General features: G+C 43.2%; 1 protein-coding gene across 2 annotated transcripts in view; it reads left to right on the forward strand.

Moving 5' to 3' along the window:
• Window positions 1-27224, forward strand: part of ASB18 (ankyrin repeat and SOCS box containing 18) — a 65530-nt gene that overhangs the window by 27973 nt on the left and 10333 nt on the right. For both annotated transcript variants that reach the window (XM_031968252.1, XM_023503806.2), the window contains one exon: window positions 20952-21456. In XM_031968252.1, the coding sequence (XP_031824112.1) occupies window positions 20952-21456 (505 nt within the window). The remainder of the gene's footprint in view (window positions 1-20951; window positions 21457-27224) is intronic.

Here is a 27224-nt window from a genome sequence, read left to right on the forward strand (position 1 = left end):
GACTCTGGACTACCTGGAGGGGACTTGGACACAGTATGGCTGGAGCCAGATTGCCAAGGGCTCTCATCGTCTAACAGAGAAGTTCATATTTACTATTAGGTATGTTAGGAAACCATGGAAGCTTACTGAGTAGGGGGTGACAGAATCATCATAACTAACATTCTAAAGTCTTTTCAGGTTTGCAAAAGACTTTACATGTATTGTCTCATTTGATCCTCACAGTAATAGAAATTTCCTACTATGTGCCAATAAATCACTTGACTAATGGGTAGAATCCCCAGGAGGCAGTTCCTTCTACCTTCAGGAGACAATGTCTCTAGTATTATGGCTCATGAGCCCCCACTAGTATACTGCCCCCTTGATTATCTGATTTAAAGGGCATTTGGTTTAGGAAGGGCACTTTGAGCCAACTGGTTTAATTCTTGAATTTTTATAGGTGAGAAGAGTTATATGACTTATATGAGAACCAAGTTCTCTGAATCCCAGTCTAATAGTCTTCCCATTCTACCTCACTGCCTCCCAAGGAATTTACATCCTGCTTGGGAGATTACACACACACACACACACACACACACACACACACACACACACCCTGCAAAAACAGTACAATTCCTTCCCCTCCCAAAAAAGTACAATATGAGGTAAGAAATGAAGAGAAGTAAAAAGAGAGCAGATTAAAAGCTACTTACAAAGGAGGGGGAGAGTAGTAGTAAGCAAGGGAATTCAGAGGGGATTGGGGCCACTTCAGATTTTTTTCCCTTGGTATGTCTTGCACTTGACACAGTATTGGGGTTAATGAATCCGTGGAGTTTGACTGATCTCCTTATGTTCACACATTATGGCATCCTCACAATTGATGTTTCATGGGAGATAAAGGATCCTTCTTTCTTGAGAGGAGATTCATCCCCTGTCAAGGCAGACCCTTTCACCTGGACACAATTCAGATTTCAAGAAGGTTCTCCTGCTATCAAGTCTAGATTGGCCTCCTTGTAATTTCCACCAAAAGCACGGTTTATTGTTCTGCCTACTGGGGTCAAGCAGAGCACAACTCATCCCTCTTCAACATGGGACCCATTCTTTAACATTGCAATTAGGGCCTGACACATAACAAGCCCTTAATAATGACTTACCGACTGTCAGATAATTATATGCCATCTCCCTCCCCCACTATTAACCTTCTCCTCTACAAACTAAACAAACTCCATTCTTTCAATAGAATCTCACATGACAAAGACTCAAAGCCCTTCAAGTGAATTTGTGTTCAAACCCTTTGGAAAGGCTAAAACTTGGGGCAGCCACATGGCTCAGTGGATAGAGCACCGACCTTGGAGTTAGGAGGACCTCAGTTCAAAGTCAGGTTCAGATATTTCTTAGCTGTGTGACGTAACCCTGACTGCCTAGATAGATTGACTATCTGAATAGGTCTGGACCTGACAATAGCCATGGCAAAATAGGAAAATGTTGTGTTTAATGTTATAGAAGATAATTCAAAATTCTCAAATAATGAACATATTTTCTAGGGAAAAAAATTAGTTTTAGTCTCCAGCAAGTTGGAGCTGAAGAGGTATGGTGAGGTCCTCTGAGTGCCCCTGTTTAGAGATGACATTTTGCTGATTGCATCAAATCCTAGAATAATGCAAAGCTTCCCAAATGAAATTCACACTTTAAAGAATTTGGCTTAACTATCCACACAGGAAAACCAAGTAGATGAAAAATATTTATTCCCAGACTATAATATCTTACTGGATGGACAACACAGAACTCATCCATTTTGGATAATATATATGTGTTGATAGGAGACGAGAGAGATTGATAGAGATATGTCTTTCACAGATTCTACAAATAAGTAAGCTCAGAGCTGGATGGGCAGTAGAGAAAGAGCTAGATTGCCTTTGGGAAACCAAGTCAATTTTTTACTACTCCTCTCACCTTCTTTCTCCCTAACCAAATAGCTATGTTTTTAGTACTAATATTCTTCCAAATGATCAAAGAGTAAGAATCACAGAAAACTATTGGAACAATAAAGTGGTATATAATGAGTGTGCACAGACTATCAGATGTCACAAAGAGGGAATTCTACAGGGAAAACTGGATCAAGATTGTCATCAAAGCAATCTGCAAATAGGGAAAAAAGAAGGTAGTTCTGGTCACGGATCAGGAACAAGGGAGAAATGAAGGCCAGCTCCTGTGTTCCACTGATATCTTCAAAAAGTCAGGAGACCTGGAAGAAGGTTTCCAGGACATAACAGGAAGGGAGAGAACCTTGCTTATCAGTCAACAGACAAACGATTAAGCATCTATAATTTGCCAGGCACTGTGCTAAATTCTGGGAATACAAAGAAAGATAAAAGACAGTCCTTCCTCAGCCATCCTTGTGGTGAATCTATGCAAAAACCCAGACCAAGGGATGCTCATGATGGGCAGACATGGCTGGCTGGGCTGTGAGTAGCAAATGGTGCTCCCTCAGTGAAATTGGCAATTCATAGGAGTGTTGTAGAAGGCATAGAAGGCATGATTAAGGAAGGCCGGACAGCAGGTAATTCTGGTTTTCCCACCAGGCAGTTAAGAAAAGTCAATCAGCACTATTTTCTGATCCCAACTGCCAGTATTCCGAGATCAATTTTGTCCAAGCAGATCCTTTCTCTACCAAGACAGATCACAGTCCTTTAACTTTTCAACAATTTGGTTACTTATCATAACCAAAAAGTTACCATCAGTTCCTGAATTTAGACATGAAAGGAATCTTAGAAGGCATCTCATTGAAGACTTCTTCATTTGGGGGCCAGAAGCCTATTTTTTCTAATTATTCTTGCATTTCATCAAATGTGGTTTCCTCTGTCGTCCAAAGAAGTTCATTTCATGCAATTAAAAACATGATTCTAAAGAGGAATCCTTAGGTTAAACTCTCCAGATCCAGTCCAAACCCCTCATTGTTCCTTACTACTCTGTGGGAGACAGTAGGAAACATTTCTATCTCCACTGTGTAGACTGAGATTAGACTCTTAAGCAGTACCCAGATGACTGGGGACTCAGAATACTTCAGAGTAATAGTTCTTAACTTCTGGGGATCTGGATAGATTTTAGAGAGTCCACGAATTTGGTTTTGTAAAATATTTTAGTTAATTGTGTTTCAGTAATTGGGCTTCCTTTATAATCCTATGCATTTAAAAATCTTATTTTGAGAAGACTTCACGCAACTGCTGCCCCTTAAAGAGTCTGTGGTGTAATAAAATAAAATAAAATAAAAATTAAGTACTCCTTGACCAACCAAGTAACCCTGCCCCTTTAGCCTCAGCATGTCCAAGGTAGTGTGGCAGAATTTGGCAGGCTGAAGACCAGGGCTGAAATCTCAGCTATTTAGATCTCCCTGAGCCTCAGTTTCCCCCAATACAAAACAAGGATAATAATCCCTTCCCTGTCTGCCTCACAGGGATCAAATGAGGCTGTGTGTAAGTGGAAATCTCTGTCATCAGTGCCAGTTAACACTTCCATTATTGTTGTGCAATTAGCAGAGGGCAGGGGAGGGGGGGGAGCAGTGCCTGGCCTTCTTCCTTGTGGGGAGCCCTGATTTCAATTGCAAATGCCTGCAAATTGCTTTGGAGGCTCTTACTGGAAGCACCAGCCCCAGTCCAGGAAACCTGGCTTTTTGGTTCAATGTTCTTTTAGGTCTTCAGATGCACTTTCTAACTAGGCCACTGCGATTCCTCCCCAGTCGAGGGCAGAGGACACAATGGATGCAGCGCATTTGACTCATTGCCACCTTTTGGCTTTGCATTATCCTTGTCCCAAACCCCTCAGTTTTCCATTTCCCACTTCCGGCCATCCACGGACACGTGCAGTTGGGAATAGCTGCCCAGGACCACCCCCAAGCAGAAGCCTGAGTGCTGTCTTCCTTCAGGGAGGCTTCAGTCAGCAGAGTCAGCTCTGTTTGCACGTGGGCAGGGACTGTTTCTTGACGCCCATGACTCAGAACCTCTCCTGCTAAGGCGCTCATCCATAAAAGAAACACTGGGCCAAACTGCTCTAGTCCTGAGGAACTGCTTCTAGTTTTAACTCCCCCACGCCAGGTTCCAGCCCCTGAACTGAGCGATCGGCCTCCAACAAGCAGGCTGAAGTTCCCACAGGCCCTTTGTTCCATCCTCTCCATATTGGGGCTTCTGAGAGAGAGGTCAGGAGGCAGTGCTCAGGAAGGGGACGGGCTCTGTTCTCCATTTTAGAAGAGGAACCCTCCCCACTCCCATCCTCATCTCACCGGGTAGACTTCCAGCCAGCCAGATGCCTCATACCAGCCTGGAGGCCTTGAACCCTGGCAATTATCACAGCTACCAGCCAATAGGCACTCAACTGCACAGCCCACTTGGCACCTGTACAATAACTTAAGCAACTTCCTCGAAGGATGAAAAATTAACAGATGTGTCGGCCCGGCTTGAGGTTTCAACCAGAACTTTTCAACTTAAAAGACTTCAGGGAAAGTTCTATGCTGAGAAGGTCAGGCATTCAGTAGCATAAACATTACCCCTTTGATTAGGAAGGACTCCTTTCCCTGGCACCTTTTTTAAGTAGTAGATTTTAGGTCATCCTTAATTTCTTTCCTGACAATAGGGAAGGGGGGGTCACTGACCTACATCTAGAGAGATTTTATTTTTTCTCACTCCTGATAACAATGGTCTGCACACCTGTGTGCTGCCTTTTTCTATAGGACCATTGAGTAGGCCATTCGCCACGGGGCAGGACTTTAAAAACCTTCCCGTCTATGATTGCCTGGGATAAAAAAAATATAGATAGATAGATGGATAAATCTAGGGTTCCTTCAGACCACTGAGCCATTCAGAATTCACAAGAATTCATCACGCAAAAAGGATATTGGGACTTTAATCTAGGTGCCGTTTGAAGAGATTTGTTGCTTTTTAAAAATAAAAAAAAGTTTTTTTTTAAGTTTCAATAAAATCCAGTCTCTCATTTTTCACTTTGGGTGCCAGGAATGCCCACCTTGGCCTATTAGTTAGAGTTTTCCTCGATGACCTTTGGACAGCCACAGTAATTAGCTAGAGGGGGTGAGAGGAGTCTCCATTCACTCTGCCTTCCTCTCTCTTTGGGGTCTACATCTGGCATAATTCAACTTAATTAACAACGAGAGATTAAAGTCCTCCGATAGGGTCGGTACTCTTCTGAATGCCGAGATCCAAAGATGAAAGTGAATTTTTCCCTAATTGAATGAAGTTTATGGTCTCTGGGTGGAGATAATGGGTGCAAAAATAAAGCCAGAATATGTGCAAAATAATATGAAGGAAGATTCATTTGGAGAGTTAGTAGTAACCGGGGAGTTCAAGCAAGGTCTCACCTACAAAGGGGAATCACAGAGATGGCTCAAAGGGTCTCACCTGCAAGGCGGAACCACACAGATGGCTCAAAGGCCATAAGTGCTTATTCCCGCCTTCTCTCCCTTTTTAAGAACACAGGGAATAATAAAACCAACAAGGGGGAGAATTATTTTCCTTCCTGAACATTGCAGTGAAGATCCCTTAAGTTTTCTTTTTCTGTCACCAAAACAGGGGAAAATATAATTCATGAGCCTGGATCCATGTTTTGAAAAGAGTTAATTATCTGGTCAAAAGCATCTTGATAATGCTTTTCTGTTTCAGGCCCAGCAGGGAGAAATTTGGGCAGAGTTAAATGAGATATTGATTCCCCTGGGGTAGGAGAAGTTAACTCTGAGAGGGTAAGACCATGCAGTATGGTGGTGATGTGACAGAAGGCAAGGGCAGCAGGATGTCCTGGCACTGATGCCTTCAGCACCTTCCTGGCCTCTACTTGCACACCACTAAGGTGAGGGGGTGTAGGCAAGATCTCTTTGGGCCAGGGACATTCACCTCAAACCAACTCATTTATTCATATCCCACATCACTGGACTCACAGCTGCTCTGCCAGGCAGGGGTGCCAGGGTCATAGAGCCCTCATCTTTTTGAGGTGGGACTTGATGCTCACTTGGCAGCATGATGGGCCCAACTTTGTTTCAGTAATGGGAAAGGGGGGACGTGGAACAACTCTTGGTTTTTAGATGCTGCTAGTGACCCAGAGAGTTGGGATTGTTCAGGAATAGAGAGCCTCAGAGGGACCATTCACCATATATGCTCTCTCTCTATCTCTGTGGTCTGTTTCTTTCTGTCTCCCTCCCTCTATCTGGGTTTCCTCCTCTTCTTTCTCCTCCTCCTTCTTCTTCTCTGTCTCTGTCTGTCTCTGTTTCTGTCTCTCTGTCTCTCTGCTTCTCTGTGTGTGTCTCTCTCTGCCTCTCTGTATCTGTCTCTGTCTCTCTCTCTCTCATTATTATAGTGCTGTCTTTAGAGCCAGAGAACCTGGCCTGGAATTTGGAATCCTGGTTATATATCTTATTCCTTTTATGTTCCTGGCAAATCAGTAGCCTTCCCTAGTCAAAGAACCATGGCTCACGTCATCAGAGATCCCAAAAGGAAGAGATTTCAGAAATCATCTACCAAGCCCCTCAGTTTATAGTTGAGGAAACTGAGGCTCAGAGAAGAGAATTGCATTATCCAAGGTCTCCCAGCTAGTTAACAGCAGAGACAGAATATTGAATCCAGTTCTCTGGCTCCAGAATCAGTGTGTATCACCCCAATATCATGTAAACTTCTGTTTACTCTGTTAAATAAAGAGATTGGATTAGACAGTCTCTATAAAGTCCTTTCCAGCTCTCAGTATTATTCTCTTTAAAAAATGAAAGAAAAGAAAATAAGGAAGGAAGGAAGGAAGGAAGGAAGGAAGGAAGGAAGGAAGGAAGGAAGGAAGGAAGAAAGAAAGAAAGAAAGAAAGAAAGAAAGAAAGAAAGAAAGAAAGAAAGAAAGAAAGAAAGAAAGAAAGAAAGAAAGAAAGAAAGAAAGAAAGAAAGAAAGAAAGAAAAGAAAAGAAAAGAAAGAAAAAATAACACCTCCATTTAATGACCATGAATCAGTTCCCTGGGCCTGTGATGCTGGATCCTCGCTGTGACATCTCAATCTCTTGCCAAGCACTTAATGAGGATGGGTTTAATCAGATGATTATGACTCCAGGTGAGAAATAAGGAGCAGGCAACCAAGAGCTCTTCGGAGATGAGTTCTGGCTTCCATATAGATGCCCCAGCTAAGAATTGAGCACAAGGAGGCAGCTGTGAGAAGGCAGCTCAGGGCTCCTGAGGAACAAACAGTGGGGCCACAGGATTGTCTTCCTTGATGCTGTGGCATCAGGCAGTTTGCTTGGGATGATGACACGTTCAGCTAGTGATCATGGAAGGTTTGCCCCTAAAACCTGCAGAATGTGGTGCAGGTGAACAGGAACCTTTTTCTTGGTGTATCCATGATCTGACACATAGGAAAGGCCTGATAGTGATGGGAGAAAAGAGGGAAGGAAGGAAGGAAGGAAGGAAGGAAGGAAGGAAGGAAGGAAGGAAGGAAGGAAGGAAGGAAGGAAGGAAGGAAGGAAGGAAGGAAGGAAGGAAGGAAGGAAGGAAAGGAAGGAAAGGAAGGAAGGAAAGGAAAAAAAGGGAGAAAGGAAGAAAGGAAGGAAGGGGAGAGGGAAGGAGGGGAGGACGGAGGGAGAACCAAAACACTTCATCTCTATAACCATCATGTGGTGATCAATATAGTGACCAGAATAGTGATCGATGTTGGCACCCCTCTTTATGGTCGCAAAAATCTTTTGAGATTCATGACAACTCTGGGAAGGCAACAGTGCAAGTTACAGCTTAATTAAATGGCCTCAGGCAAATTACATAGTTTTCTCATCCATTGGACTCCTGAACACCTCAGTGAGGTAGCAAGCTAGTAGAATGGATAGAGTGCTGGACCTGGAGTCAGGGAGATTTGAGTTGAAATCTTGTCTCAAACACTTACCAGCCACTTGACCCTAAGAGAATTACTGCAATTGCTTCAGTTTCCTCACTTCTATGTGTGTCCATACAGGTTGTCTAAATGTATAGTTGTAGCTCTCAGGTGGCCTGCCTGAATAACTATGATCTGAGGTCTAACTTACCTGTTCAGAGAAGAGGAAAGCCAAGAGTTAGTTCATACATGATACATGGCAGGGAGCAGGGGGAAGGCATGCAAACCAAAGGAATACTGTCACCAAACCTGGGAGATTTATCTTGTACTTTCCAAGAGGAGTATTGGGCTAAAAGTAAATCTCCCTGCTCTCTCACATGATTCCAAAGACTAATAGGTTCAGAATCAAAGCCCCTTCTCTGAGTACTCTTAGTGTGTAGCCCTTAGCTTACACTCACCAGATTGGCCTCTCCTCGCCAATTCTAGTTACACAAAATATCATCACAAATAGTGATGAGCAAGTAAACACATTTATGCAATAACAATAACAAAAACAATAAACAGAAGTCAGGGAACTTATGCAGATAAAAAAATATTTTTTTAAACACAAGAGACTGAGCTCTTCATCGAGTAACAAAATCTATCTCAGTCCATTTAAAATCTCATTTTAGAGAACATTCTCTGTAGTCTCTATGGGAAAAGCTGGAAATCAAGGACATGTTGAATAAGCAACTCCCCCTAAATGTTGGAAGCTTCTCTGTCCATATACATCTTTAAAGAATTTCTAGGACTACCCCAAAAAGTTCCTAAATCCAGTCTGAATTGTCATGCTCTGCATGTTCTTGACTCATCAGGAGTCATATCTATACACAACAGTGTACCAAGCTCCCTAAACTTGAGTAGAAGTCCCAATAATGTTTATCCCGCAGAGTTGTTGAGGTCCTTAAAAAGTATATGAATATCAATAGATCATTATTTCAGGAAAGATATATAAAAATTAGTGAGCATGGTGGGGAGTTAGAATGGTGAAGGGAACTGGAGTCGCTGATTGATGTCGATCTATGGAAATACATAGGGCTATTTAACTAGAAGAGAAGACTGGGGAGTGGGAACAGAATAGGATGGCTGCCTTCCAGTATTTGAAGGGCCGCTATGAGGAAGATGGATACACTTTATCCTTCTTGGCCCTCAAGAAAAGAAGTAGGAGTGTTGGGAAGCTGCAAAGACAGATTTTAGCTCAGGATGAGAAAATGTATCATGATTAAGAAGGTTGTGTAAGCATGGAAGGGACTGACTGCCTTGGAAGGTAGCGAGTTCCCCTCTCATTGAGAGCTTCAAACAAAACCAAATGACCATTTCTCAAGCAGGTCATAAAGGAAATTCTTAGTTGGACACAAGTTGGACTGGATCCTGCTGGTTCTTGTCTTCTCTCACTCTGATTTTGTGGTTCTGAACCAAGAGTTCTGTCTAATGCTCCTCCTAACTAAAATTCTATATATTATTGTCCCCATTTTGCAAAACAAAACAAAATAAAAACCTCAGATTGATCAAGTATGTCTCATTTAAGGTCAGAAAACTGCCAGTTAGCAGAGTCTAAACTCAAAGCCAGTGTTGACATAATCAGGTGTTTCCCGTACACTGTGCTGTTCCCAAAGGATATTATAGAAGAAACAGGATGTTTCCAGTTAAACCAACCATAGAGCATCATACACATGGGCATCTTTAAGGAATGCTTGTAAAATAGAAGAAGGTAGAATAGATTGGGAAAGAGGGATATGTCATTCAATGTAACTAAGATGCTCTGGCCACCATGCTTTTGGGGGATGAGAATGTCTCTGACCTGAGTCACCCAACCAATCAAACAGTAAATAGTGTGGGGTCGCAGGCTGGTGCAGTGAATAGAGCACTGGCCCTGAAGTCAGGAGGATCTGAGTTCGAAAAAAGTCTCAAACACTTGACACTTACTAGCTATAGGATCCTAGACAAGTCATTTAATCCTGATTGCCTCATCCCAATTCCAAAAACAAAAACCACCAAAAATTATAAATGAAGTAAACTAGGTGAAAGAAGGAAACACTTCAAACCACTAGATGAAATAGGTAATAGTATGTATTGGGATTTGTTTGGGGGCTCTTGGGAGGGTGGGAACTAATTTTTAAAAATTTATTACTCTGAGCCTAGGGAGATCAAAGAAGAATTTTCCAGAAGGGGTTCATTCTAGCAATGTCTTTGGAAGTCAAGCCTTTAAGAAGGCAGGTTTCTTATGCCGATACCAGAGGCAACAAAGGGAAAGAAGGAGTGAGCCCAGAAGGACTGTTCCACTCTCTGGCTCCCCACCCCCATTGACTAGGTCATTGGCAAGATTGGATCAGTGTCGGGTAATGTTTCCATTCAGGAGCCAGGAAAGAACAAACTAAACCACAAGGGAAAAGTAATTTCAGGGAAGGTAGCATCTTAAAGGAATGCAATATCAACAATCTTCATTGACCCCATGTAAGTCAGGAGAAGTTTACAGGGACTCCAGGAAGGAGATCACTAAAAACTAAAAGCCATTTAAATCTGATGGGCTAATTGATGTCTACTGCTTAATCAGTGGTGAGCACGCCAGTGGGGACTTGTGGGAAAAGAGCATTCATTGACCGCTCTTGATTCCTCAAAGTTGCCCTAGAACCATGTGGGGAGGAGTTTTTGACCACTTGGAGTGAACCTGGAGAAGGGCTCCATTTCACTGAGCATCATGCACTGGAAAATATGAATCAATCTGATTCTATACCTGCCTTCTCCTTCCCAGGGCTTGCTGTTGAGCACTTTTGCCCCAAGATGGGTTGTTTCTCAGATCATTTTTGAACATGCTGTCTGAGCATTTTCCAACTGAGAAAAAAGAAAGGAAAGAAAAAAGAGGGGGTCAGGATGGTCTCAAGAAGGGCTCTGAGCCAAACCAGCTAATCCAAAGGGGATATGGAGATACTTTCTTCTCTCCAAAACAGTTGGGGAATCCAACCCATGGATCCCTAACCCTAACCCTAAATGCCTCTCTATTCCAAGCCTAACCCTAAATGCACATACATGCACAAGCATGCAGGCCTGTACGATATAATGTGCCCATCAGTTTGGGGTTGTGCATACACGTGGGCCTAACATGCATTCAAGATCCTGCATACATGTTAGAATGTGTTCATACAATAGAGCACATTGTATGGTCCCAGTACATACACACACACACACACACACCCCACACATATGCTACATATGTTTACGCTTTGTGTGTAAAACTGCCAACCCCACTCACATAGATGCTATTATTTATTTGTATAACACCCATGTTCATGTGTACTAGCCCATGAACATACACACTCCCCTCCCTTCTGTAAATGGCACACTCCCACCTGGCCCCTGGGCAGCACCAGCTCTCTCCCATGCTGCCACTGGCCGCCCTTGCCCAGGCCCATCAGAGGTGACATTGTTCCGCCTTGATGTCATCCAAGCAACTGCTTCCCCGCAGCAGTCATCCTGATGTAAGCCGACGGGCTCATCACATCCAGTTACTTAACACTGAAAACAAGATGAGGGTTCTTTGTCTCTAAGTCCCTCTGGTTTGTCACAAGGGATTCGGGCTGGGAAACATCACCCCCGATGACAGAAGGAATTTCCAGAGGCTTCACGACAGCTTCCAGTGTAGGAATCTCTGCTTGGCCAAAAGCCAGATGGTCATCCAATAGTCACTAGACCCCAGACCTTTACTAATCAAGGATTTCTCAGACCGTCCTCTCCTCTCCTCTTCCTCAGGAGAAGGAAGGATTTTGTGAGACAATAATTGTGCACCATGGGGCTGTTTCCATTGGATGGGTCCCCTGAACTTGATGGTATTTGCCACATTAACCTCAAAGAAGGTCCCTAGGGGAGTGCCCCAAAGATCTCATTTATCCCAGTGCTCTTTGACCTGTTCCTCAGTGACATAAAGGCACAAAAAGGCATAGAAACTGGGAGTGCACATGGACCCAAACTGGGAAGCATACTAACACCCATGACCTGGAAGGAGTATTAACCTGTTCTAGCTGGCTCCAGAAAACAATAGGAAAAGTGATGGGCAATTGCATCCTTGTCCACATCTTGGGAGGCTCTCCCTGCAATCTGAGGTGAGACCACAAAAAAACTCACAAAGGTCAACTGAGTCTGGCAGAGACCTCTAGGCTATGGGCTCTATCTTCCTTCCAACCCCAGAAACCCTCAAAATGTCTGATGGATGTAGTTAACAGAGTGCATGGACACCCACAAGAGGCACAAAGGAAGCCAACTGGCTTGTGGGGAGGCAGGAATAATTCATGTGAACAATCACGATGGTTGATTTCACCTGAGAAAACTTTTTTATCAAGATTTTTGAGCTTCTTTTGGGGACCCAGTACTGATTTTTTGCAAGAGTTCATTTCATTTCAGATATATAAGAGGAAGTTTCCTCAGAGGTCACCTCATCCAACTCCTTCATTTCAGAGATGAGGAAACTGAGGCACACAGAGGTTTAAATCATGGGCTGGAAGTCACACATGTCATAAATATAAGAATTGGAATTGAGCCCAGGTTTTTGGATTCCAAAGACATAAGGGCCATTTTTTTGTTGGAACACAGTGGTCATAAAAGACAAAAATGTGTTCAATAAACCTAGAGAGGTAGACTGGAACCAAACTGTGATGGACTTTGTGAAGGTTTCTTTTTTCTCCAGGAGGCAATGGCGAGCCAATGGCCATTGTCAAAGAAGGGAATGGTTTAAGAAAAAGCTTTAGCTCCGCATCTTCCTTTTGTCCTTGGAAAGTCACAGACTAGGCCTCTGACCGAGCAGTGTCATATTCCTTAAAATTACATATATAATGTTGACAGGGCTTAGTCTAGGTGAATTTGGCTCAAATTAATGATTTCTCTATTGCTGGTAATAAAGGGAGGCAGTGGGAGATATTGCTTCCCTTCCTGTCTCCTAGGAGTTTGACAGGGTACTTCTAATTGGAGATGATGGGAGGTGGGGAGGCTCCAGGGAGGGTGTGTTTATCTGAGTTGCACCAAATCAGAAGCTATTTAAACAACAATGTCTCCTTAATCCCCAACCTGGGAAGTCTGGACACACAGTGACTTTGGCATTCTCAGATGGGAATGATACTCTTAATTCAGGACTGAGGCTATTAACAAGCAGACTCTTGGGTGTTCTTGATTTCTGCCTGTCTGTTAGGTTATGACAAAGCCTGTTCACAGACCCCAGTTTCAGGCCTGAGGGGCCCAGGTCAAAACTGGGCAACCCCCAGCTCCCAGCCCTTTCAATTTCTAGGGAGAGCGGTCTCCTATCCATAGGCAGGGTCAGAGATTCATAAGTTGAGCTGGAAAAATTCTCAGAGGACACACATTCCACCTTCCTCTTGTTACAGAGGAGATCTAGCCAAGTTAAGGGACTTGGTCAAGATCATGCAGCTAATATAAGTCAAAAGTTGCTTTAGTTCAGATCCTAAGGAGCTAGAGACTAGGTATGATATAAAAATAAGATAGAGAAGGGACAATTCCTTGATGGAGTTCTAAGAGAATGGTAGTTTGGAGTTAAGTTGCAGATCATAATGATATAGTATGTAGAACTCATCTGTTGTAGTAACCCTGAGCTTCCCTTTCTTGTTGGTCCAAGATCAGGAAGGGCTCAGTCCATACCTGCTCTTTCCCTCCTTCCTTCTCTTGGCCACATCTTAGGAGTCCCAGATTCTTTTACTAGGTTTTCCCCCTCAAACCAATGAAATTTCTCCAGAGAAAACTCTGCATGGAAAATTCCAGAGAAAATTTTCTTAAGCCATTCTCTCTTCTGACAATGGTCATTGGCTCGCCATTGGCTCCAGGACAAAAAAAGAAATCTTCACAAAGTCCTTCACAGTTTGGTTCCAGCTTACCTCTCTGGGTTTAATGAACACAGTTTTCTCTTTTATACACACTGTGTTCCAACAAAAAATGGCCCTCGTGTCTTTAGAACCAGAAAATCTGGGCTCAATTCCAGGACTTATACTTACAACATGTGTGACTTCCAGCCCATGACTTAAATCTGTGTGCCTCAGTTTCCTCAGCTCTAAAATGAAATGGACTAGAGTTCAGTAAGCATGGGGCCCCAGAAAGCTCCTCTGCTGTTCTTAGAATTCAGGGATTGGTGCGGTGGCTTATACCTGGGGACAACAGCTTAACATGTCAGTCTGCTGGGAAGAAATGCAGCTAAGCTCTATATGAAAAAGTGAGAGCCATATCCCAGGCAGCTGGATGAGGGATTCAGGACCATTGACTCCCTTGGAAGGTTTCCATATTGCAGAGAGTAATCCGTGCTCGGTATCGTGGCTAGGGCAATCATAGAGAGTGGGATCCACTTTCCTGTAAACTCCGGGAAGGGAGGATATGTTTATAATAATAATAACAGCCACTTCTAAGGTGGGCAGAATGTTTGGAAATGTGCAGGTTGCCTCGCTTATATAACCTCAATCCAGCCTCACAATAACCCTGAGAAAGGGGGTGCTCCAGGTGGTATGATCTCCAATTTATAAAGGAGGAAAGAGAGACTCAGAAAGCCTCCTAACTGGCTTACATCATACAGCCTACAAGTCAGATTTTGAACACAGCTCTTTCTCAAAGTCCAGCACCCAATCTACTATGATTCCATGCTCTTCTTTTCCTTTCAACTTCAGTAATTGTATCCCCAGATCTTGTCACCCATCCATTTAGTGACTGCCATGTGATAACCACTGTCCTAAGGCACTGAGAATAAAAAGACCAAAAGGAGACTTTGCTCCTTAAGGACCAGGCCCTGTCTTTGTATCCCCAGTACTTAGAAACAAGGATTGTTGACTGAGTGACTGATTATTTAGGAAGATACTTTCTCATTGTTTTTCTGACTGTTTAGAAAGATACTTTCTAATTATTTGATTGACTGACTCCTTAGAAATATAATTTGTCATTGTTTGACTCTTTGAAATACGTTGTAATTGCTTGACTATTTAGGGAGATACTTTTAGGAAGAATACTTCCTAATTGTTTCACTATTTAGAAGATACTTTCTAATTGTTTTTTCTGATTATTTAAAAAGACACTTTCTAATTATTTGGCTGATTCCTTGGAAAGCTATTTTGTCATTATTTGACTACTTAGAAAGATACTTTGTAATTGCTTGAAAGACTGACTAGTTAGGAAAATATTTTTAGGAAGAATACTTCCTAATTGTTTCACTATTTAGAAGATACTTTCTAATTGTTTTTTTCTGATTATTTAGAAAGACACTTTCTAATTGTTTGATTAACTGAATCACTACTTAGGAAGATACTTTGACTACTTAGGAAGATTTATTTTGTTATTGTTTCACTGACTGACTATTTTGGGAGATACTTTGTAATTATTGACAATTACAAATAAGAGAGGGTACAAGGTATGATGGGAGCAAGGGAATCCTTGCTCAGCTACTTTCTCTCTTCTATGGATTCACTTTTCTCATCTGTAGTATGAGGGGGTTGAATTCAATGGTAATTTTTTTTCGGTTCTGTAGCTATGATCGCATGACTCCCTCCAGGTCTGAATCTATGTCTTAGGCTTCAGGAAAAAAAGTGGAACTGACTCCTTGGTGTTTGTTCCCTGCTGCTAAGGCAAAAATTCCACTTTGGACAGTTCTGAATATTCAGAAATACTCCCTTATATTCACCCTACATTTGCCACTTTACCACTGCCAGAATCTCTGGGGCCAAGTTAAATAAGGTGAATCCATCATCCACGTGATAGTCCCTTAAAAACTTGAAAATAAACACCACATAAATGTTCTCTGCTCCAGAGTAAATATCAAAGGATCCTTTGGTCAGTGACTATATGACTTGGACCAGAGACTCTTCACCGTGATGCCTATCCTCCTCCAGATGCTTTCCACTTTGTCAATGTCCTCCTTTAAACTATGGGGGCTAAATTTGAACATCTCCCCCCTCCTTTATCTCGATGTGGTAGCACAAGGTACAATGAGACTATTTTCTCCTTCAACCTAGACAGGAGACCTCTCAAGGCATCCCATTTGCTTCCAACCCAGGGCCATTTTTCTAAGATTACAGCATTTGGACATAGGGACACAGCTTGTAGTCCTGGAGTTAGCCAGGTTTTGTTGGCTGGACTTCCCACAATGGGATGACATATCCCCAAATTCTTTAGAGCTTTCAGGGAAGAGAGGATTCTGCACAGTGACTAGAATTTAGGATGACCCTGTTAGATGGTAGCAATTCTACTCCTAATTAACATAACTAATGGCCAGGAGAGGAGCAACAGGCGAAGTAAAGACCATATTCTTGTTCAGCATCCCCAGTGCCTAACTGGGTGGTTCAGTGACAGAGTGATGGACCTGGAGTCCAAGATCAAAACCAGAATCAGACACTTTCTAGTCATTTGACCCTGGATAAGTCATATCTCCTTTCTTTAGCTCAGTTTCCTCATTTGTAAAATGGAGATAAGAAAATCATCTCCTTCCAGATCTTTATAGACAAGATGAGATGAAATGTGTACAGTACTTACAAACTAAGCATTATGCAATTACTAGCTATTACTATTAGAACTACTGCTTAAAACATAGTAGGCACTGGTTGAATAAATAAAAAGCGCTCATTAAGCTCCGGTTATATACTAAGCATTGGGGATATGAATATAAAAGCAAGCCACCCTTGCCCTCCTGGAGTTTACATTCTAATCAGGGAGTAACACTATAGGGAAGTGGCTTCCAGGAAGGGACATTTTGGTCAGGGAAAATTTGTGAGTGTTATTGTCAGGGAGCAGGTGGACAAATGTTTTGTGCCGAAAGTAGTGGCAGAGTTCATCTGCTTTATTTCCTTATACAAAATCCACATCTGTCAGTGTGAGATCACACACACACACACACACACACACACACACACACACACACACACACTCCATTGTTCCTAGGTCTACTTTCTAGGGTCACAAAGAACAAGGCTCATCCCCTTCCCATGTGACTACTGACTATAAATAGTTCCACTGCCTCGAGTTGTTAGAGTAAGAGATGAAAAGTGGGGGAGGGAGGGAATCGAGGGGACTTGCATGGCAGCAGAGTAGGTGTCAAGCAAATGACATGCAGATGGTGTGGTCTGCTGAGTGACTTAATAGATTGACTGATTAGTGAATTAATGACATAAGGAAAGGTCTGGGACACAAGAAGGGTTTCCCTGGTTCCTGGAACCCAGTGAGCCAGGGCTTTATATTGGTTCCTACATGGGTGGATGCCTTGTGATGTTTTAAGTGTGTTCCTAAAAAGCTGTTTATAAATAAAATATTTGTAAATGGAATGTTATTTTAAGGCCCCAGTGGGGCTTCTTATCTAAAGGGCTCTTGGCCCCCCAGCCTGGTTCTGGGATTCACCCCCCTCTGCATTTCTAGCTGCTCACTCATCTCATCCTGCTCTCACCCCTAAGCTGCTGCTTTTTATTCCCATGACATTGAAGCTCTGGCTTCTTCTGCTTCACCATCCCCAGAGTTCTGAATTAACCCAGCTACACTCTGATCACAAGGCTGGAAGGGTAGCAGAATAGGGCAGCCTACCCTTCAGTTTACAAGATCATAGGGTTAGGTCTGAAAGGGACCCAAGAGTCCACTTGCTTTGGGAGATCAAGAAAGCAAGGCATTAAGAAATTAGGGTGAGAGGTAAGTAATAGCCACAATTCAACCCTGACCTTCTGACTCCTAATCTAATGTCTTTTTCACTGTACTATTCAACTCAAATAAGATCTTCAAGTAATCAATCCCAGAAACAGAATGAAGACCATCAAAATAGCTAGAAAACAGTTTCAGGGGAGGAAGATCAGGGAGTTAGTAGTGAACCACAAGCTTGCCATGAATCACATGTGTGATTTGACAATCAAAGAGCTCTCCTAGGCTACATTAAGAGAGCCACAGTTTACTTTGTCATCTTCGGTCCAACTGAATGTTGTGATCAGTCTTGGGAACCACATGATTATTGCTCTTTACTACCTGAACATGTAGCATGGAAGAAAGATGAGATTTTTTTTCTACTTGACCCCAGAGAGCAGAACTAGGAGTAATGGATGGATGTCAAATTTGGATGTCAGGTGACAAGAATTTCTTCACAGTTAGAGCTAGTGAAAATGGCACAGGCTAACTTAGAAGGGAAGAGATTGCCCATAACTGAAGGGCTTCAAGCAGAGGTGGAACGATGACTTGTCTGAGATGCTATAAAGAGATTCTGGGACTAGATGGACACTAAGATCCCTCCCAAATGTGAGCTTTTCTGATTCTACCTGTGATAGCATTTGATTTAATGCCAGGTGACACAGTAAATAGAGCACCAGGCCTGAATTCAAGATCCTTACTGCTGTAAAATGAGGTTAATAATGATGTGAAATGCCTCCAAAGGATGTTGTGAGGATCAAAAGAGATCATTGTAGAGAGTTTGGAAGACCTTAAAGTATTGTGTAAATGTGTAGTAGTAGTAGTAGTAGTAGTAGTAGTAGTAGTAGTAGTAGTAGTAATAGTAGTAGTAGTAGTAGCAGTAGTAGTAGTAGTAGTAGTAGTAGTAGTAGTAGTAGTAGTAGTAATAGTTGATGTTGTAATCGTGATGGTGGTGGTAGTGGTAGTAATGGTATTAGTAATAGTAACAGTAGTAGTAGTAGTAAGTGCTGCTGCTGCTATATTATTATAGAGAACAGAGTACTGGACTTGGAAGCAGAAAGACCTGGATTCAAATTTCACAACAGACACTTTAGTAGCTATGATTGAAAACAAGTCACATTGTCTCTCTGAATTCATTTTCTCATATGTAAAATGGAGATTGGGATATTTCTGTCACATGGGAGGTCATTAGCAAATAAAATAATGAAGGTAAGAAGCTTCCTGCCACTTAAGACCCTGTGTCGATGTCATGGGAGAGGGGAGGAGATTAGAGTCACAATATAATTGATGTAAGAAATATGAATGAGGAAATGGCCTCTTCCCATGAAGATGGCACCTGTCCTATAAATTATAGCATTAAAGAGTTGTCTAGGTCATTTTCTATAATAACAATGTCATTTACTACTACTACTACTATTACTGTCACTACCACCACTACCACTACCATTATTGCTGCACTGCTGCTGCTATTGTTAATATAATTACTACTGATATTACTATTACTTGTCACTGTTACTTCTATTTCTGCAACTACCATTACTCCTTTGTAGTATCTGTAGTATAAATACAAAGTATGGGTTCTTGTGGAAGGGGAAGGTTTTTATGACCAAAGCAGAACTAGAGATCATTACTGATCACAAAATAGAAAATTTCGATTATACCAAACTGAAAAGTTTCTGTACAAACAAAACTAATGCAGACAAGATTAGAAGGGAAGCAATAAACTGGGAAAATATTTTTACAGTCAAAGGTTCTGATAAAGGCCTCATTTCCAAAATATATAGAGAATTAACTCTAATTTATAAAAAATCAAGCCATTCTCCAATTGAAAAATGGTCAAAGGATATGAACAGACAATTCTCAGATGAAGAAATTGAAACTATTTCTAGTCATATGAAAAGATGCTCCAAGTCATTATTAATCAGAGAAATGCAAATTAAGACAACTCTAAGATACCACTACACACCTGTCAGATTGGCTAAGATGACAGGAAAAAATAATGATGATTGTTGGAGGGGATGCGGGAAAACTGGGACATTGATGCATTGTTGGTGGAGTTGTGAACGAATCCAACCATTTTGGAGAGTAGTTTGGAACTATGCTCAAAAAGTTATCAAACTGTGCATACCCTTTGATCCAGCAGTGTTACTACTGGGATTATATCCCAAAGAGATTATAAAGAAGGGAAAGGGACCTGTATGTGCACGAATGTTTGTGGCAGCCCTTTTTGTAGTGGCTAGAAACTGGAAACTGAATGGATGTCCATCAGTTGGAGAATGGCTGAATAAATTGTGGTATATGAAAATTATGGAATATTACTGTTCTGTAAGAAATGACCAACAGGATGATTTCAGAAAGGCCTGGAGAGACTTACACGAACTGATGCTGAGTGAAATGAGCAGGACCAGGAGATCATTATATACTTCAACAACAATACTAGATGATGACCAGTTCTGATGGATCAGGCCATCCTCAGCAACGAGATCAACCAAATCATTTCTAATGGAGCAGTAATGAACTGAACTAGCTATGCCCAGAAAAAGAACTCTGGGAGATGACTAAAAACCATTACATTGAATTCCCAGTCCCTATATTTATGCACACCTGCATCTTTGATTTCCTTCACAAGCTAATTGTACAATAATTCAGAGTCTGATTCTTTTTGTACAGCAAAATAATGTTTTGGTCATGTATACTTATTATGTATCTAAGTTATATTTTAATATATTTAACATCTACTGGTCATCCTGCCATTTAGGGGAGGGGGTGGGGGGGGGTAAGAGGTGAAAAATTGGAACAAGAGGTTTGGCAATTGTTAATGCTGTAAAGTTACCCATGTATATATCCTGTAAATTAAAGGCTATTAAATAAATAAATAAATTTAAAAAAAAAAAGAAATTAATGAAAATAAAGATGTATTTATTTTCCCAAAAAAAAAAAAAAAAAAAAAAAGTATGGGTTCTTAAGTATTTGGTAGATTATACCTAAAATTTAAGAAGTAAAGTAGATATATGTAATAAAGTATATAATAAATTAAGTAATAAAATTAACAGATTTTAAGTAATAAAGAAGGACTATCTCTCTCCAGAAATAAGGAGATAAGGAATGGCCTCTCAGAGTTCTATATGATCTTCACAACAGCCCTGGAAGGAGGGAGCTATTAGAGATATTTACAGGACTGGGCTTGGAGTAAGGAAGACCTGAATTCACTTACCCTTTATAGGATAACTGGTAGAGCAGGATTTAATCATAGGGAGTTAATGAGATGTAGGGCTACTGTATACCAGTCAAAGTGTTAGCCAATAAGGAGAAAAAGATAAAAATTAAATTGTAACTGCCCTCAAAGAGTTTATGCCTAGGAGTTGTCAAAAATAATAACTGAGTTCTCTCTAGTTCCAAATGTGGGTCTCAGGCATTAGATTGCCAAGGGGCCAGTGATATCATTCCTCTAGCCATATTTCTGTCTTTTCTTGACAGATGTGCCCAGCTGCTTGTAAAACATGGTGCCCTGGTAAACCAAGCAAGCAGCGAGGGCCAGGAGAGCCCTCTTCACATTGCAGCAAAACATGGCCTCAGGGATCATACCCTTCTGTACCTACAACATGGGGCCAGGGTGGACAATAGGAACAGCCGTGAAGAGACCCCCCTCAGCGTGGCTTGTGGCCGAGCCCAGGAGCCCTACGAGCAGGAGCGCTACCTGGAGGTGTGCCGCCTGCTATTACGCCACGGTGCAGATGCCAACGCCACCGACGAGGAAGAGAAGAGTCCCCTCCACAAAGCCTGCAAGAACGCCAGCTACCTCCTGGTGCAGCTCCTGCTACAGAACCAAGCCAAGGTGAACGTTTTTGACTACAACGGTACCTCCCCCATGGCCTGTGTTCTTCAGAGTGCCTCCTTCAAGAGGGAGTGCAGACCCCACAGGACCGTGCAAATGCTCCTCAACCATGGCTCCCAGAGGATCTGGCCGGGGGCTTTTGAGAAGGTACGAGTGGGAAAAGCCGGCTGCATTCACCAGCCATTTATCTGCCAGGTCTATGGGGGGCTTGCTGACTGCAGGCCCAATACAAGTCAATAGTGTTGAGTGAATGAATCATAGATTCAGAACAGGAAACAGCCTTGGAGGCCATCATCTCCTCCAGAAATGGAATCTGAGAGACGCGCCTGGCACAGGGAATGCTCCATACAAAACTTTGGTGTTAGAAGTTTGTTCAATGAATGGGTATGAATTCAGGGGTAGAAAAGGTCCTAAAAATCACCTACTATGACTGGATGGCAATAAGAAAGATTTTCAATAATAAAGAAGGACCATTTCTCTCCAGAAATAAGGAGATAAGGAATGGCCCTCAGGAGATAAGAAAAGCCCCCTGGGAGGAGGGAGGTATTAGAGTTATTCCAAGGAGTGGGAGATAGAGGGTGGGCTTGGAGTAAGGAAGACCTGAATTCACTTATGAGCCACCTGACCCTGAGCCTCAGTTTCTCCATATGTAAACTGAGAGGGTTGGACCAGATGGCCCCTGAAGTCTAGTCCACCTCTGGAGCAGGGCTCTATGTCTCAGGGAAACCAATGACAGAAAGCACACAGTGACTTGTATCCTGAGGCCAATACAGAATAATACCCTGGATACTTTGATCATAGGAAATCGTGCAAGCTGCAGAAGTGGAAGGGGGCTGTGGGACCAACAGGGAACTCCCTCCAAGGAGGTAGACGGAGAGAAGGGAAAAGGCAGGGCTCCTTCCCCCCCCCCAGCTTTCTGTTGACTTGGCTGTGACAAGGAGCAGCACCTGTTTTGGCTTGGTCACGGTGGAGTGAGTGCTGGGATCTCCCCTAGAGAAGGGACTCATCACCCAAGGTTCAGCAGCAACTGACCCGAGCCTCCACACCCCCCAAAGGCGGCCCCAAGGCCAGTGTGCACAGGGTAACAATGGGACATCACAGAATACGCTCTCTGTGGCCAACACCTAGACTTTAAATAGAGTCGAGGAGTCATCGTTGGTGCTTGGAACTGCTGAGATTGGAGGTTTCCCAGACACTGTGTGACACATTCTGGGCTTGTAGATCCCAGATAAAGGGAAGTTCCCTAAGGCCGAAGGACAGGCAGCAGCGGACAGAGCTGCTCAGAGACTCCAGGGATGACTCTGGACTGTGTCACTGGTCCCGAAGCAATGAGTCAGCTATACCAGGCTTCTCTGCCTGTGTGACTCCAATCATTCCCAATTTAGGATAAACATGGCAGCTCTACTCAGGTCCAGGAGAAAGCCCTTTGGTAGTGAACACTTTGGTCCCAGGAAATCATACTAGAGAGGTGGGGAGAGGCTCTGGAACCCGCAGGGAACCCCCTCCAAGGAAGTAGAAGGAGAGGAAATAAAAGGTGTGACTCCCCATCCCAACCAAGCCAAGAGAAGGCTGAGGGTACCATTGTAGAATGCCCCACTTACCCACTTGTGCTATCTCCTTCCTTCTTCCCTTTAGGAAGACCCTCTTGTGTCCTAGACCCTCTTGGCAGGCAGTCTGCCGAAGCCTTTCTCAGAATGATGTTTTTAGATGCATAGAATTGAGTAGATAAAACTCCAAAGGAAACCAATTATACTGAACTGGGGTCGTTAGAATATTTTAAAATAGGTATGTGGACCTCACCTGGCTTCAGAAGAATTGAACTGACTTTATGGTCCTGAACCTGCCAGCAGATGTTTGTACCCTCGCTATGAGAGCACATCAATTCTACAAGTCTGCTGGATGCTTAATTAATTGAATTCTCATTCAACCATAGAAAGTTAGATCATGGAGATCACCTAGTTTAACTCTGTCATTTTTCAAATCAAAAACTGAGGCCCAGAGAGGACATGTGGCCAGCCTAAAGTCACGCAGGAAGCTGGTGGGTTTTTCAATTTTGCTAAAAAGATGGCTGGCCCCGTCGTCGTCCAAGCTGACCGAGGTCGCATCCCGAGCTCGTGAGGATTGCAACGGCTTCAGGGGGAGGGAAGGGGCTTAATCTGCCCTGACTCTCAGTCCTTGAATGAAACTGGGTCCCAGAGAGAAGCTGTGATGTGCCTCAGGTCACAGAGAGACAAAGCCAGGATTAAAGCATCTCTGTGTTCTCATTAATAATCATCATAACCGGTGTTGACATAATATTGTAAGGTTTGCAAAGCATCTTATGTATATTCTCTCCTGTAAGCTTCACGATAAACCTGAGAGGCAGGTGGGATTACTTGGGTCCATTTTACAGATGAAGCAATTGAGTCCCAGATAGATTAAGGGACTTGCCCAGAGTCACACAGCTAGTGAATATTGGAGGTGAAAATCTAAGTACAGGGTTCTTGTCATGATCCAAGGGTTCCATGTCCCCAGTTCACCTCTGGCTCCTGGAAGTGACACATCCTGACTGGGCAAACTGACATTGAGAGGAGAGAGGGATAGAGAGGAATGATGGGAAGAGGGAGACAGGGCCATGGGAGCAAAGAAACCATGGAAAAAACATCACCAGAAAAGCCTCCTATCATATTATTCCTCCTGAGAAGCAATGCAGAGAGTACTGACCTCGGGGTCACAAAGATATGAGTTTTAACCCCATCTCTGACATATATGACTGAATGATCATGGTGGGTGAGTCACTTACCCTGTCATTGCTCAAGCAGCTCTCCTCACAGATTCATATAATTGGAAGGAAAGAAGCCAAACTGCCTCAGTTCAGAAAGTTGTTCATTGGGAGTTCCTTATTTTGATGACTATTTTTTTAATCTTCCTAATTAGGCACTGGATTTAGTTGGTTTTGCCTCCTGGAGGAACACAAGTGCTATTAGCACCCTACAAATTTTGATTCCCTGAGGCAAAGCCCCAGTTACCCCACCCTAGTTATGGCCCTGCATCAGCCATACTCAAAAACAGGCAAGGGCTGGAGTGATGAAAAGCGGGCTGCTGGCCCAGGGACTGCGCTTTGCTCTCCCTTGGAGAGGGAACTGGGAAACTCATAAATACCTTAGCCCTGGTTTTCTCGTTCTCATTTGATCCCTCCATCTACATCTAAAGCAATGTGCCTGTGTGATTTCTTCCCTCAATTTTCTTTCTGCCGCCTCATTAGCTGGAGAGAGCGTGTGTGAGCACTAATGACATCAGCATGTCAGGAGAATGTGGCCACAGCAGCTCCAGCTCGCCTCCCTAGCAGACAGCGAGGAGGAGGAGAAGTGAGGGGGAAGAGAAGGAGGAGGGAGAGGAAGAGTGAGGAAGAAGAAAAGAAGGAGAAAGAACAGAAGGAGAGGAAGAGGAGGAAGGAGAGGTGCAAAGGGAAGAAAAGGAGGCGGGAGAGGAGGAGGAGAAGGAAGAAAGAAGAGGAAGAGGAGGAGGAAGGAGAAGAGGAAAAGGGAAAGGTGGTAGTGGAAAGATTTAGATTGTGTTGACATGAAAACACTGAAGGCAGCCAGCCAACTGGCAGCGTTGGCGGGGAAATGCTGCAGGCTGGGGTTGGGAGGGGGCAGGTGGACCAGGGAGCCCCAGAGAGGTGGAACAGAGAAGAGACAGAAAATGAATTCCTGAAGACAGACAATAAGACTTGGTCACAGTCTAGAGACCCAGAGAGGGGAGGGGAGGAAGAGCTTCTACTCTCCATGGATTTCTTGTCACTGAGGAAGGCAACCATGGGGTGGGGGGAGAAAGAAAGGGAAGGAAGAGGAGGTGACGCTCTGTGTTATGCGAGAGCTTTGAGAGTCATTCAGCTTTTTATTGAGTCAGTGGGTGAAGAGACTTTGAGGGACACTGAGGTGTCTATTTATCAAGGAACAATGGCTGGGAGGTTAAAGCCAACTGGAATACCAGAAAAATTGAAACACCAATAAATAGGGTGGGGTGACCGGAGCTTTGTCCCAGGGGGCCCAAAATAGAGGATACTGGAAGCACTTGTGCTTCTTCAGTAGCATAGAGTAGTGTAAAAGGAGTAGATCTGGAGGCAAAGGACCTGGGTTCAAATCCTAGCTCTGATTCTTATGACCTATGCTACATTAGATAAATAAATAGTCCACCTTCCTGGGCCCTGGTTTCCTCGTTTGCAAAATGAAGGGATTGAGCCAGACAAAATGGAAGGTCCCCTCCAGCGGTAGGTCTACGATCCTAAGAATCTGTGTACACTTAGGTAAGTCGGTCATTTCATCGCTATGGTCCTGTTTCCTCATCTGCAAAATGAGGGGATGGTGCAAGATGATTTCTAAGGTTTCTTCTATTCTAATTCTATGACTCGAGGAACTGCATGTGCATCCTGCCTCTCTGATGATCTGCTTGACTTTGGGAAAATGACAGCTCCCTCCCCCCCAGACCTCGGTTTTCTCATCTGTAAAATGATGTGGATGAATTAGATTATGGTCCTTTATAAGTGTAAATCTGCCTGTTGGTATATGTCTCTTTCTGTCTCTGTCTCTCCCTCTCTCTCCTCCTCCTCCTCCTCCTTTTCTTTCTCTTTCTCCCTCCATCGTGTGTCAAAGAAGAGACAGATTCTAGTTCTATTTGGCCCAAAGTACAGAACAAAACTAGGGAACGCAAACATGCTGTTTCCCCACACCTAATCAGGAGAAACACAGGGTGCCAAGAGTCCTTTCTGACGATTAGAAAAAGAGAGTCCAGAGCTATATACATGTCCTTCCTCAGACTAATTCCTTCCTGCCAGAGCTTCTCCTTCCCTCCCCTGACTCTTGCTGACATTGCCCATCACTGGGTCTTGGAGTTCACCATCTCCTCCTTTAGACTTGGTTTCACAGCTGCATTTGGAGGTGGAAGTGAGTAGTTATGACCAGTTACCTCCCATTTCACAGAATCTCTGGGGTAGAAAGGAGCTCAGTGACCTCTCACGGTTGTAGCCTCCCCCCACGACCTGACAAAAATGGTGTCCAGTCCCTGATTGGAAGTCTACAGAAAGGGGGTGGCAACACTTCCTGGGCCAGCTCTCATTGTTGGGAACTTCCCCTGACATTAAGCTTTGATTTGCATCTTTGCACCTTGCACCCATCACTCTTCCTTCCACCCACTGGAGCCAAGAAGAGTTAAGCTAATCCCTCTTGCACATGGCAGCCCTCCAATCACTTGGAAGGAATAGCTGGATTTCTCCTTAAGAGGCTCCTCCTCTCCAGGATCATTAACTATGGGTCATAGGACCAAAACTCAGGGACTTTTACCATCCTTGTTTGCTCTTCTGAATATTCTCCAGTTCATCAATGTCCTTTTTAAACCACAGTACCCAGACTCCAAATGTGTCCCTGACAGGGATCATCATCTCCTTGGGGCTCCTAGAGGGCGCCAATCACATAGATGCTGGAGTCAGGAAGGCTCATCTTTTCAAGTTCAAATCCTGCCTCAGACACTTCCTAAAAGCTGTGTGAGTCTGGGCAAGTCACTTCACTCTATTTGCCTCCATTTGCTTATCTGTAAAATGAGCTGGAGAAGAAAATGGAAAACCACTCGGGTACCTTTGCCCAAAAGACCCCAAATGGGGTCACAGAGAGTTGGACACAACTGAAAAGGACTGAATGACAACAATCACCTCCTTATTTGGGGATGTGACTTTTACCTCTCCTTATGCAGCTTAAAAATTCTACTAAGTCTCTCCCCACAGCCCACACTCCCATTGCCATGTCACACTTCATATTGAGCTTGCAGTCCACTAAGACTCCCAGATCTTTTCCAGACAAACTATTTCCTAGCCATGCTTCTTCTTCCTAACAATACTATCCTGTGTTTGTAAAGTCAGAGTTTTTAACACAAATATAAGA

Source organism: Sarcophilus harrisii, chromosome 4 (genome assembly GCF_902635505.1).
Source record: "Sarcophilus harrisii chromosome 4, mSarHar1.11, whole genome shotgun sequence".
Taxonomy (NCBI): domain Eukaryota; kingdom Metazoa; phylum Chordata; class Mammalia; order Dasyuromorphia; family Dasyuridae; genus Sarcophilus; species Sarcophilus harrisii.